Source organism: Eleutherodactylus coqui, chromosome 3 (assembly GCF_035609145.1).
Source record: "Eleutherodactylus coqui strain aEleCoq1 chromosome 3, aEleCoq1.hap1, whole genome shotgun sequence".
Classification (NCBI taxonomy): domain Eukaryota; kingdom Metazoa; phylum Chordata; class Amphibia; order Anura; family Eleutherodactylidae; genus Eleutherodactylus; species Eleutherodactylus coqui.
This window is the reverse complement of record NC_089839.1, coordinates 135,934,556-135,948,344: the sequence shown is the minus strand read 5'-3', so window position 1 is coordinate 135,948,344 and position 13,789 is coordinate 135,934,556. Positions and strand designations below refer to the sequence as shown.

General features: G+C 40.1%; 1 protein-coding gene across 1 annotated transcript in view; it reads right to left on the bottom strand.

The window, feature by feature from the left end:
- The window catches only part of FNDC1 (fibronectin type III domain containing 1), a 148,142-nt gene that overhangs the window by 48,301 nt on the left and 86,052 nt on the right, over positions 1-13,789 (bottom strand). The window contains exons 8-11 of the mRNA XM_066596123.1: positions 10,994-13,465; positions 8,256-8,371; positions 3,819-3,930; positions 3,355-3,714 (exon numbers count right to left, since the gene is read on the bottom strand). Of these exons, the coding sequence (XP_066452220.1) occupies positions 3,355-3,714; positions 3,819-3,930; positions 8,256-8,371; positions 10,994-13,465 (3,060 nt within the window). The remainder of the gene's footprint in view (positions 1-3,354; positions 3,715-3,818; positions 3,931-8,255; positions 8,372-10,993; positions 13,466-13,789) is intronic.

The window sequence follows — 13,789 nt, the reverse complement described above, 5'->3', positions numbered from 1 at the left end:
ATAAGAGCAGCGGATGGACATTGGCCCAGGGAGCTGCGTTGAACCCATGTTCTCTGATATTGTAACTGGAGAAGAGGATCTTCTGCCATGAGGAGAGCTGATGGACACTTGCTGCTGTTTCTTATGTTTATTCATCTTGAAAACATCAAACTACCAATGAAGAAGATATATAGATAGGTACCTTCAAGGATTATACTTACCTATTCAGACTGTCATTTATACCTTTGGTAAAAATAAGGTTATTTAGGCTAAGATACATTGTTTGTATCATTGTTCATTTAGTACAGATGCAGCAATTTGCATAGTCAATGGCTACACAAATACTGTAATGCACTGAACTATCATTAGGCGCATTAAATAAGCAAATGATTACCATTGGGACATTTTTGTCACATTGGCCTTATTAGGGGGTTAGTAAAGTCTGGTCTTTCTAATGTTAAGGTATCTTAAGCAGAAAAAAATTAATCAGTCACCATTGGAATCAATTTGATGTTATAATTTATTTACTTCAGTGTATTCAGCTGAATCATATCTCTTGCTTTTCATTGCCATGCTGCACCAAACTTCAGGAATTGTTTCATTAAGTATATATTAAGTGTAGTGGTTGTCTCTCTGAAAAAGCCTATTGCATAGATTTGTTCAGCTGACCAATTAATTTCCTTGTTAATTAGGAAAAAGGTAACTCAATGAGCCAGTCAGCTGCTTTCATATAAAGGAATTTGTGATTCTACAAATGCTGAGCGAATTATACAGAGGAACCCCTAATGAGTATTCTCATAATAAAGAAAGATGTAACACAAGTAAAAACAAGTAAATAGCTGCCGCAAAGTGAGAAACTAATTGGTCATTTTAATACTTTATGATTGTAATTATTTATTCTAAATTGTTTTTGTCAAAAATACTAAACCAGCATAATGGTTACAGAGTCCCTTTAATACCTGTTTATAGATTGTACAAGATACAGTACATATTTCTGTACATTAAAGGAGCTTTACCATTATTTAAAATTGCTTTGCATCTACTCTTTCCTTCCTAGTAGCTACTGACCAGGACATGTGACTGCTGCAGCCAATAAGTGACCTTCTATAGCCGGTGGTAGGCTGCAGCAGTCACATGTCCAGAGTGAAGCAATTTTAAGTAATGAGAAAACCCCTTTAATGAAATATGAATGTATTAATTCTCTAAAAGGTAGCTGTGTTACAACTCTAGACCGCTTTTTCAGTTAAAGGTGCTGCGTGTAGACTTAACAAATCCAAGTTCAATTAATTTGAAGGGGAAATTATATGACTGAGTCCTTATTACAAGATGCTAACATTGTTAAGTTTAGCACTGATGTTATTTTGTACCACAGCTACAATGTAAAATGGGGACAAACAAATACAAAAGATAAAGAGAGGAATTTGCTAAAGATTAGCAATATTACACCAGTTTTTTCTCCAGCACAGAAAGCTGGAGAAAAAAACACACTACATTTATTTCACACCTCCTGATAACTTTCGCATGCCTTTGGCTGTCTGGCGGAAACTATAGTTAATTTGTGGAGGTGCAAGAGATACGGCCTCCTTTCATGAAGCCCCATCCACTTTTTAGAAACGTGGTGAGAAAAGTGTTGTAAAAAAAAATCGCGAATGCTACATGTACCAATTTTTTTTACTTTTTCAGGCAGAATTCTGGCCGAAAGGCATAAATAAATTCCCCCCAAAGAATTTAAAATATATGCACTGATCAATCATTGCATTAACGCTACTGACAGGTGAAGTCAATAACATTGATTATTTTATGACAATGACCTATCAAGCAATGGGATATACTAGACAGCAAATGAACAATCAGTTCTTAAAGTTAATGTGTTGGAAGCATAAAAACTAGGCAAGTGTAAGGATCTAAGCAATTACCACAAGGGCCAAATAGTGATGACTAAATAACTGGGTCAAAGCTTTTCTAAAACAGCAGGGTTTGTGGGGTATTGCTGGTAGTAGTTAGTATCTACCAGAAGTAGTCCAAGGAAGAACAATTGTTGAACCAAAGATAGGGTCATAGGTGCCTAAGGCTTATTGCTGCATGTAGGGAGCAAAGGCTAGTCCATTTGGTCCCACTTTACAGAAGAGCTATTGTAGCTCCGATTGCCACAAAGTTGAGGCTGACTAAGATGGAAAGATGTCACAACATGCAGTGCATCTCAGCTATCAATGGCACCACGTAGTTGCAGACTGGTCTGAGTGCCCATGCTCACCTCTGTCCACCACGAAACAATCTACAATGAGCATGTAAGTATCAGAATTCGACCAAGGAATAATGAAAGAAGATGGCCTGGTTTTTTGATATCATGTGAATGGCCAGATGTGTTTCTGAATTGCTTACCTGTGGATGGCACCAGAGGGCACTATAAGAAATTCTGTCCAATTCTGTCCAAGGAATGGATGCAGAGGGGGGTACATTACCTGCACTTACTCTCTTTTGCTGTCCCTCTGATCTGTTGGTTCCGGGTCCTTTTTTCAGTCATCCAAAATGGCCAACATAATCTTCAGACTATCTAATCACAGTACATTAAGGCTGGGGTCACATGGGACAGAATTCCAGCATAATTCTCACGGAATGGCCGCACTGCAAAAATCATTAGAATTCCATGGGATGAGTGAAGCTTCAAAACCTGTGCCCTTTAGCTGTGGATTTTGGAGTGGTTTCGCCATCGGCATTCAGTTGCGGCTTTATCTCCCCATAGAGAAGAGAGAGACCGCTGTGAAAACGAGAAAATAATTCACATGCTACGGAATTGAATTCCGCGTCACATGTCAGTTTTCGTGCAGCTTGGCCACAACAGATTGGCCACATTTTTGAAAAATCTCGTCCACTTTGCTGGCTAGTCCTGGGATTAGGAGCTGCGGGTGGAATTGCAGTGCAAACTTTTCGCACGGAAATTCCGCATCGATTCCACCCCATGTGAACGCAGCCTAATAGCATTATACCTGATCTCTGGTTGACTAGAGCTGATTATGTGATCAGCACCGGCCAATCGGTGCACAGTATGCATAAGCTAGTTAGAAAATTGCTGCAGCGATCTTAGACAACTGAAAACAGAGCCTGAAACTGGTGTATTGGAGGGACAGCAAAGAACAACTGCAAGTAATATATTCCCCTGCCTTGTCACAAAATTTTGAGGCACTTTAATGGTAGTGGGCTCTTTAAGTAGGATAATGTGCCCTTCCATACTCCCAAATGTGTTTATGAATTGTTGGAGAAACTTTACAAAGAGTTCTAAATTCCCCAAGTCTCAACCAATCAATCATCAGTAAAATGAACTGCAAAAATAAGGCCTATTCCTGCAATTAACTTGTTTTAAAGAACTTCAGGTACCTTCCGTGTAGCAGTCAGGCTTGTCATCAGCTCCCATAATCATATTTCCTTCTTCATCATATTGGGCAAAAGACCCTGGTGCACAGGTAGGAAAAAATGGTTCTTCAGTAGTTGGTTCAATAGTAGTTGGTTCAGGTGTAGTAGTTGTTGTTGGAGGAAGAGTTGTTGTGGTCGTAGTTGGAGTGGTTGTCATTCTTGTGGTGGTAGCTCTGGTTGTTCTTGCCACTTCAAGACCCCTAAGAGGTCTCCCTCCAAGACTTAAAACAGGCTTGTCTTGAGGACTTGCCACTGGCTTGCTAAATCTTCCATGCCCAAAGAGTGGTAATCCATCAGGACTGACAACTGGGGTACCATTTAAATCTGTCAAGAAGCAATGATGGGAATACATAAATGTTAAGCTAGTGGGTTTTATCACACTTGTTAAAAATAGCATCATGAGCTCCTATGGGGAGTGCAAAACTTACCAATAATGGTTCGTCCATCTCCGCCCAATTTTATGCGAAGGGGCTTTCCTTGGGAGTCCTGCAGATAACGTCCTTCAGTGTTAAGAATCACTCCTCGGTTTAAATCTACAACCTGAAATGAAGATAGATTAAAGGAAAATAAAATCATCTGTTTCCATCAGTGTGTGAGTTCAGCTAAAACTAGAATTATTCCACAGATTTAAAACCACATACTTCAGATTAGCTGATGCAGTTTGAGCAACACTTAATCCTTAATCATACAGAGCTTTGAATATCGCTTAAATATAGTTTGCTTTTTTGAATATTATCTGTCAAGAGTAACATATTGTAAGTTAAGAAAACTCTTTTGCATGATAGCATAACATTGCCAAATTCTTAGTAATTTGTTATGAATCAGAGACTACTTTTTCCCATTTAGAATATAAACATTGTAAAGCCCCCAACTATCCAGCTGTGTTTCAGTGAAGTAAACAGTTTGATTTGGTGTGATCTGATAAGAACTACTGATTGCAATGGTGTTTCACAGATATCCCTATAATATTTCGTGAGACACTGAAGGGGTTAATTCTGGATGGTCGCTATATTCCACCTGGGTTCAGGTATTACGCCCATTAGAAATGAAGGGAGTCCGCGTCGTGAGACACGGCAAAAAACAGGGAGTGACGTGATCTCCAGCAGTTAGTTGCTGGAGATGGTTTTTTGTAAAGCATGTTTGGGCCTGTTTTTTTGGGAATGTATGGCAGGCTTGGTAGTGGGGCTGTCCGTTCCACCCCCTCCACTTCAGGTCTTATTAGGGGGAGGCAAGCTCCTCAGGCGTAGAGCTGGGTAATTAACCCAGTCCATAAAGTCTGCAGCTGTGCAGACAGGGAGGAGGACGGGTGCAGCTAGATGCTGGAAGCTGCTTCGCTCATGGGACGTTCTATCCCTGACCCAGGGAAGAAACTGGACTGTGTGGTTTTTTGTTGATCCAGAGGAAGGCAAAAAAAACTATGAGGCAGAAGCCAATTTAGCCCATTTTGTGGGAAAAATTCCTTCCTGACTCCATAATGGCAGGAATAATCCCTTGGTCAACATTTTTAAAGTTCACACCTGACTCCAAGACCTGAATCAACAACCCCAATGGTTATTTAGTGTCTATATCCAATAATATCATAGAAAGGCATCTAGTCTCCTCTTAAACTCCTCTATCGATTTTGCCATCACCATATCCTCAAGTAGAGAGTCCCACAGCCTCACTGCTCTTAGAGTAAAGAATCCCCTTCTGTGTTGGAGATGGAAACTTTTTTCCTCTAGGATGCCTTCTTGTTACTGTCGCAGTCCTGCTTATAAATAGATCACGGGAGAGATCCTTGTATTGTCCCCTAATGTATTTATACATAGATATTTGGTCACCCCTTAACCGTCTTTTTTCTAGGGTGAATAATCCCAATTTTGATAGCCTCTCTAGGTATTCTAGTTCTCCCATTCTGTTTATTAATTTAGTTGTCCTTCTTTGAACCCCTTCAAGCAATTTAACATCTTTCCTGAGCACGGGCGTCCAGAACTATATACAGTATTCCATGTGAGGCCTGACAAGTGCCTTATGTATTGTAAGAATAATGTTCTCGTCCCTCGCTCCTATGCCTCTTTTAATGTACCCCAAGACCCTATTTGCCTTTACAGCAGCTGACTGGCATTGACTGCTCCAGTTAAGTCTACATTCAACTAGTACCTATAGGTCTGACTTCAATATGGATTTAATAAAATACTGTAAAATACATGGGAATGTAAAAATTCTGAGCTAACAGCAGACTAAGGATTCTTTCCCATGGGCGTATATCGTCCCGCCGTTTTCACGGTCGCCCGATATATGCTGTGATCTGATGCATTGGATTCCAATGCATCAGATCACATGGCCGTATTCCCGTGACGTAAAAGCGCCCAGCCGGCCAATATAGAGGCAGCCGTTTTTACTTCAGGCCCAAAAGATAGTCCTGGAACTATCTTTTGGGCTGGAATATGTCGGCCGCTGCATTGGCTCCTATGGAAGCCAATGACAGCGGTCGGAGAAGGGAGGGAGTTTAGCAGCGTGGCTGCTAAACTCCCTCCCTCTGCTCTCCTCCCCGCTCGCTCCTTGCAATGGGAGGGGTTGGGATGGGGGTGGAGTTAAGCACCCATCCCGCCTCCTCACATTGCTGGCTGTGAACAAGGGGTGCCACCTCCTCCTATTGCAAAGAGCGAGAGGGGAGGAGAGCAGAGGTGAGCCTGTGAAGGGGAGGGAGGGGAAAGGGGCAACGGCATGGCAGCCCATGCCATGTGAATGGGCGCACAAATGTTAGATTTGTGTGCCCGTTCACGAGCTTTAACGTCACAGATGGTAGCGTATATCGGCCAACCGTGGAAACGGCGGCCAATATACGCTCGTGGGAGAGAAGCCTAAGAGCGGACAGTCACTTCAAACATGTAAATGTGGTCAGGCTTCTGTTGATAGCCTGTTTAATTTGTAATCCAATAAAGCTTTGAATATTTTACCCAGAGATTGGTGCTAAATTAGAGTTGAGCGAACATACTCTGCCGAGCTTGATGCTCGTTCGAGTATTAGCGTACTCGATGGTGCTCGTTACTCGAACGAGCATCCAGCCGTGTTCGACCCCACCCCAGTTTTTGGCTCCTCCCGCTGTGACGTGCTTGTTTTGGCCCCTCCCCGCCGCAGTGCGCGTCATTGGCAATTGTAGTCAATGGAGTTCGTTACTCGAGTAGAGCTCTCGAATTTTCCGAAAAGCTTGACTTGAATAACGCGGACTCGAGCATTTGGGTGCTCGCTCATCTCTAGTGCTTATCATTTTTCTCTGAAAACCCTAATACAAGGTTACTAGAAACAAATTTCAAACTAAGCCTTCCTACAATCTGATATAAGATTCTCACTATACTGGATATGGTGAATGAAATAAACACCACATTTCCCATTGCTTGTTCTGTGTAGAACAATATATTTCTATAGCACTGTATTCAGTAATATTCTAATGAACTTTGTATATGAATCTATGACAATCACAATTATTGACCATTTTGGGGGACATTAGATATAAATGTCCTTGAAATATTTCATTGTAGAAAGAGCACCTAAGCTATTTGTAGGGCTCCAGACATCATTTAAAAATAACTAAAGAAAATGATCTCAGAAGATGTTAATATTAATTATTCAATCATGAGACATTTTGCTCCTACAGGACCTTCACTCATACCTTAAAGTGCGTACCTGAGTTTTTAATAAGTTTTCTAAAAATATATCAGACCCTCCTTACCTGCTCATTTACTGCTTTTTACATCCTCTTTCAGCCGCCCTATATTGTTTCCCTCATCGCAATTCACCACCCAGCCCACGCCCTCCGCTCTGCTAATGAAATCAGACTGAGTGCCCCTTTAATTCGAACCTCTCATTTCCACCTCCAAGACTTCTCCAGAGCAGCACCTGTCCACTGGAACATGCTACCAAAAAATATCCGGGCAATCGCTGACACACTAAACTTCAGGCGTGCTCTAAAAATGCACCTCTTCAGGGAGACACACCATATCACCTGAACCAAACCCCTCGGTACTCCACCTGATAACATGCTCCCTGTCCCACAGACTGCAATCCATGCTATCTGTAATCAATTGGCACCTGCAGTCATCCCGATTCCGCCACTATACGGCCTAACCATTGTCTGTGTGTATAGCATCCCTTACTCTCCACCTCACGATACCGTGCACATCTCTAGCCTCTTTACCTTCTGTATCACCCCATTATTTGTAGTGTGTAAGCTCATTGGAGCAGGACCCTCACCCCTACTGTTTCCATCAATTGATTACTTCATATAGCCGCTCTCTTGTGTTATTTCCTCTTTATTTTAAGCACTGCGGAATATGTTGGCGCTATATAAATAAAGATTATTATTATTATTATTATGATGTTTGTAAGTTCTTATTTTCTGATGTTTTCCCCCATTTTACTGTTGCCTTGCTGTTTGTAAATCTCTTTCATGTAGGGGGCGCTTAGCAAGCCTAGTATTCTGCCAGTAGTTCACTGTCCTGCACTTCCTTGCCCTGACTTCTCATGCTGCATTGCACAGTCTATGGTCTAATTTACAGGGAGGCAGTATATGAATGCCCCAGGATGATTCAGGCATTCTGGCCAAATAGTGAACAAATCCAATATAATGTGTGTGTGTGTGTGTATGCACAGACAGACAGACACATACATTTCTAGGAGAGGCAGAGATTTTTAGTACAAGTATATTACAGAAATTATTAGACTAACCCAAGCTATTATATGAGCATAAGTTGCCTGAAAAGTTAGTGCCCCTTTAATGAGGGCATTGTAATTTATATTGAGACTCCTGTCACTAATGTCAGAATGCCACAAATGTATTATTGCTATTCATCTTGATTTTAAATTTATAAAGAAGGTTGCCCTACCCACTTTGTTCCTTCTGGACCATATATCATCCTCTGTCCATTAAGGCTCCCAGTATTTGATGGTGTGTTTCCATTAGTATTAGGCCTTGAAGACAGATTTGGTGTTCCATTATTGCCTAGAAAATTAACACAATAATTAAATACACTATGCATTAAGAGAATTCTTATTTCATGATATTTTGATAAGTAGAGGTTATCCTTCCATTTACCTCACTAATACCAATACTCTTCCAATGTAGCAGTTAACATAGGTTACTAAAATCAGCCATTGTCACTGCACTTATCAAATTGAATTAAACAATGTTGTTCATTTTCCTAAAAAATGACCACATTTCAATATATTATGCTACTTCATTAACACGTTCACCATCTGAGGGTAACTGAATATAAACAATATTGAAAGGTTCTTGCCCTGAAACATCTTTATAGTCAAGCACTGTCTATAGAGCTTCTTTGTCATGAAACAGTGGAACTTAAAACAAGGTAAAATATAACATTCCATGAAAGGGTTAAACTAGTAGATGCTAAGAGCACCTTACAAGGGTTTTCTGGAAATGAAAAAAATCAGTTGTGGACTGCTGTAAAAGAAAGGAAAAAAATTGCCCACCTCCCTTCAGAAGCTCCCCATCCAGCACTGGAGCGCCAGTCCCTGCCACATCAAACCAGGAAGAAGCTGGCTGTGGTCATGTGCCATTCATTGTGCATGTGACAGCTCAGCCAATCGCAGACTTTAGCAGTAATTCTGCCATGGCCTCCAAAGCCTTTCATTTGCTAAACAATCACATGCATAATAAGCAACACATGACTGTAGCTGGTTTTTCTAGATTCAGTGCAGCAGAGGCTGGAGCTCCAGAGCTGGATGGGGAGCTGATGAAGGAGGTGAGGGCATTTTGTAGGGCTCTGGTAGTGTTCCTCCTAGCACAAAGGAGCAGATATCAGTCTTTATAGGGTTGATGCCCTTCCACAGCAGGTGTTCTGATATATTCTCTAGGCTCTTAGACTATGCTGGGAGACATTGCCAACCTTCTGGCAAAAGCACAAATGGATGTGCGATCCTGGAGGAGCAGGACTACCTGTGTAACCTGATTGGGAGTGCAGGTACCACCTCATGCTACTAGTAGTGCCAGGGGCACTAGCAACACTGGAGAAGAACCAGTTAGGAAGGATGAGAAAATAATTATTTGTGGCCACAATCTGCAAAATCTTTCCCTTTTGGCGGGGTGCTTTGCTGTTATTTCTCTAGTACACCTGTTGTCAATTTCATTTGCACCATGGCAGGGGAAATCAATTCACAATCACTTCTGCTTCCTAACTGGACAGATTAATATTTATGAAGTTTAAGTGACTTGGGGTTATACTGTGATGCTTAAATGTTTCCTTAAGGTTTTTGCGCAGTGCATTACACCATATTTAAGGAAGGAAGACTAAGAAATAAACACAAAAAAATCCCATCAGTTCCTCACTTAATCTCATCCTCTAGTTTGATCATATTGCAAATTTAGAAATACATACAAAAAAAGTATGTGTGTCCCAGGAGAGCAGCCATTTACCTCCTTCTCATAATCCTGTGCATGGCTGATTGCAGCTGGACACCTTCCCAACTGCTCTCTCTGTAATACGTGACAAATAACTTTAATCCATGCCATTCACTAAACCCAACTCATTAGCCAATTGCCAGACAAAAAAGGAATATATCAGAAGAAAGTTAATCCCTTAACTCCTGTTTACTTTTACAATTAATCTCTAGGTTTAGTGTTTCCCTTATGGAAATCTTTCATTATCTTTGTCTCTAAGGGCAGCCTAAAGGCCTTTTTACACAGGACGATTATTGTTGGTGATTGTTCAAAACCCCGGCACTCCCGCGGGGTTTTGAACGATAGTTGTCCTCTGTAAATGCATGCAGAGACTGAATGACTGAGCGAGAGTTGTCCAGTCATTCAGTTTCAGAATGCTTGAAAACTGAAGGACACACTGTTCAGTGCAAACCGTAGTTGTACTTTTAGACGGAATGGTTATTTTTCAAAACATCATTCAAATGAACAAAAGTGAACGATAATCTTTCGGTCTATACTTAAATCAACGACTGAATGATCGATGAGTTTTATTTGCTTCTTGTTCGTCACTCAGTTTCTGCAGGTATAAAAGCCATTGTTGGCTCATTCATTTTTCATTCCATTTAAACACTGATTGAACGATTCTTGTTGAATGAGTCAATAATGAATCTGCCTATCTAATCAGGCTGCATGAGAGTTATGAGCTGATGATGACGTCACGAGCTTACTCGCTCATGAAAATTACAACCATGCCATCTAATAGGGCCTTAAGGTGATAACAGACTGGCTGATTGCAGTGGTATGTCTGCCTTATGTATCTATAGAATCGTTTGTCAAATACTTACATTTTATGAGTAGCACCATACACAGTACAGATATTCATGAGCTGTAGGCTAGCCCTGCTCACCCCACACTCCATCCATTGATTGACAGCTGTCTACCTATTACTGTGTATTAGGGGACAGCTGTCAATCATAGACTAGAGGGAAGGGATAACCTGCAGCTTACTGTAGTCCTCTATGTGTCCTGCTACTGATAAAATGTAATGTCTATATTATCTATGTATTACTGTCTATACTGTTTAAGAGTGTATAAACAAAATATTTATGATACAGCGATAGTAATGAGAACAAATTAAACTTACTTGGATATAAATTAATTTAGATATAACAAAAATGTTATTACCTTGTCTTTGGACAGGCCTAGTAAATTGTCTTCGTAATGGAGACCCTAATCTTGAATTAAGCATTCGTTGACGTAGCAATGAAGGATGATAGGTTGGAGAAGCAGTGCGTGCAGGTGTTGTAGTTGGTGGAATTGTAGTTCTATGTACTGATGATCTGCCATAGTGCATTTGTCGAGATATCGATGGAAGTAAACGATAAGGTGAATCTCTGGTTGTGCTTTGAGGTCGACTAGTTGTTGGAGAGACAGTTGTAGTTCTCCTTAGTAAAGCAGACCGTTTAGAATTCATGTAAGAAGAAGAAACTGAAGCAGACTTATGACTATCTAATTTTAGGGTAGGCGGAGCACTTAATGCCTCTTCATCATCCACCTTTGTAACAGATGTTTCCATAGACTGTTTGTTATTATTACTATTTCCATTTCTATACCTGTTTTTGAGGTAACGAACATTAGAGAATGAAGACAATCTTGTCTTCGCAGGTAATGTGGGATTTTCTATTTTTTCTGGCTGGTTTGAATGGTCATCATCAGTGTCTAAAGCTGAAAAATCAGACTTTGTTGAATGCGCAGGAAGATTTTTAACTGGTGCATCTATTCTGGAAGGTGAAACCTTGCTTGCTTTTCTTTCATTTTCCTGCATGATACTGCCAGGGCTTCTATAAATCGGTCTTGATTTTGAAATATGCATTGATCTAGAAAGAGAGAAAGATTCCCTGTCTGATGCAGAAGTTCTTTCCTGGCGTTCATTTTCTTCCTCTACATCAAAAGTATCATGAGATTGCACCAAGGAGTCACGAGATAATGATGTTGAAGAATCATGTCTTTGTTTTTCAAATATTTTCTTTGAGTCAATATTTCTGCTGCTTGGTAAAAATGTAGAATCCAAGCTGGACTCAGTTGTTGGTTTTGAGTAACGAGCTAAACTTGAACTTTGCTTTTTGTATATATTGGGAGTGTTGACTTTTTCTTCAGAATGGTCTTCAGATTCCTTATGAAAATTGCGTGTTTCTTCACTATGCAAATGTGAGGCAACAGATGGAACTTGACTTTCTTTAGATGTTAGTACTCTTTGCAGAGGCTCCGATTTTATACCAACATTGTTCTTTTTGACTGGCATATTATGTGTTCCTGCCTTTTGCTTGGAAGTTGCAGATATTTTCTTGTCATCTTTCTTGGATATTTGAATAGCAGAAGTAATTGGTGAATGAGACGATTTGGAAGGCAGTTCAGATGAACTAAAGTATAGATCCTCTTTCTTATCAGCAACATCTAGTATTTTTCTGTGATTATTTTTTTTCACAGTCTTTGGAGCAAATGTGGTTGTCATAAGTGTAGTTACTGTAGTAGTTTGAGTAGTTTTCACTGGCTGAACCTTTGATTCTCCAGTAGATGTTATTTTAGTCCCAGTATTGGCTTTAACCTGAGAACTTCTTCTCCTGTAGTATTCTAGAAGAGATAAAGCTGATTTTCCAGAAAAAGATGGGATATGTTGCTGTTTACTAGAAGATTCTTCCTTCTTATGAGGTACTACCACATTCTGTTTATTAATTTCACGAGGCAATTGTGCTTCAGTAGTAGTTGTAGTAGCAGCTGTAGTAGTAGTCGTTGTAGTAGTAGTAGTGGTTGTAGTAGAAGTAGGGGAAAGAGTAGTTGAAGAAACTGCTCTTACAACATCTCTGACCATTGTCTGTTTTCTAGTTTTCTGATCAAATTTTTTTGAGGAACGATGACCATTGAATGTTTTAGTTTTAGAGTCACTTTCACTTTGGCCTGTTTCTTCTTCATCAACACCTAATTGACTTAAAGCGGGTTTCTGATTTGTAGCCAACTTTGCTTGGTTAGTAGTCCCCTGCGTGACAGTAGCCTTATTATTCCTAGTAGATATTTGTCCTTTCCTTGCAGGGTTAGATATTGGTAAAGTTGATTTGCTTTTTTCTAAATCATGCCTACTGTTTACACTATTTTTTCTCTGTGTGTCTTCAAACTCTACATTCACATTCTCTCTACTTTCATTAGATATTTCATCACTAATTTTAGAAGACTGTTTACTTTCTTTTCTCTCTTCATCATCTGGCTCAATGGTTTCTAAATCTTTAGTTTCATTGTCATCTACTACTATTGTAGGCTGTGGTGCAGGTTTACGATCAATAATTCTGCGTCCAACATTCAAAGAATTTGGTCTAAATGGTCTTCTACCCATGTTTGAATTAAAACGATTATTTAACATTGGACGGAATTGTCTTCTTGGACTTGGTGTTGAAATTTTAGGGATTATTGTTGTGGTTTCAATTTCATCGGTCTCTTCAGTTGAGTGTGTGTTCACTTCATGATTCCTAGAATTGGTCTTTGGGAAGGAATATGAAGTGTCTTCTTCCAAAGATTCAGAAGAAATTACATTATCTGGATTTTTGTCTTCTCTAGAAAGCGTCTCTCTGTGAGATTGATTATATAGATTCTTCACTGAAATAGCACCTACAAAGACATAGACATTTTGTTAACCTCATATATAGATTAGCATTATTATAAAATTGTAGTTATATATTCAGCATGAATTACTGTATATACTCGAGTATAAGCCTAGTTTTTCAGTACATTTTTTTGTGCTGAAAAAGCCCCCCTTGGCTTATACTCGAGTCAGGGAAGGCTTAAAAAAAAAACCTCCATACTCACCTCCCAGGCGGCGTCTGTGTCCCCGGCGGTGGTGCAGCAGGCTGCTTGAATTCTCTCCGCTGTCATTCCCCATCGTCCTCTTTGCTCGGCTCTGTCATTCCCCGCCGTCAGTGCTGTGTAAGTAAG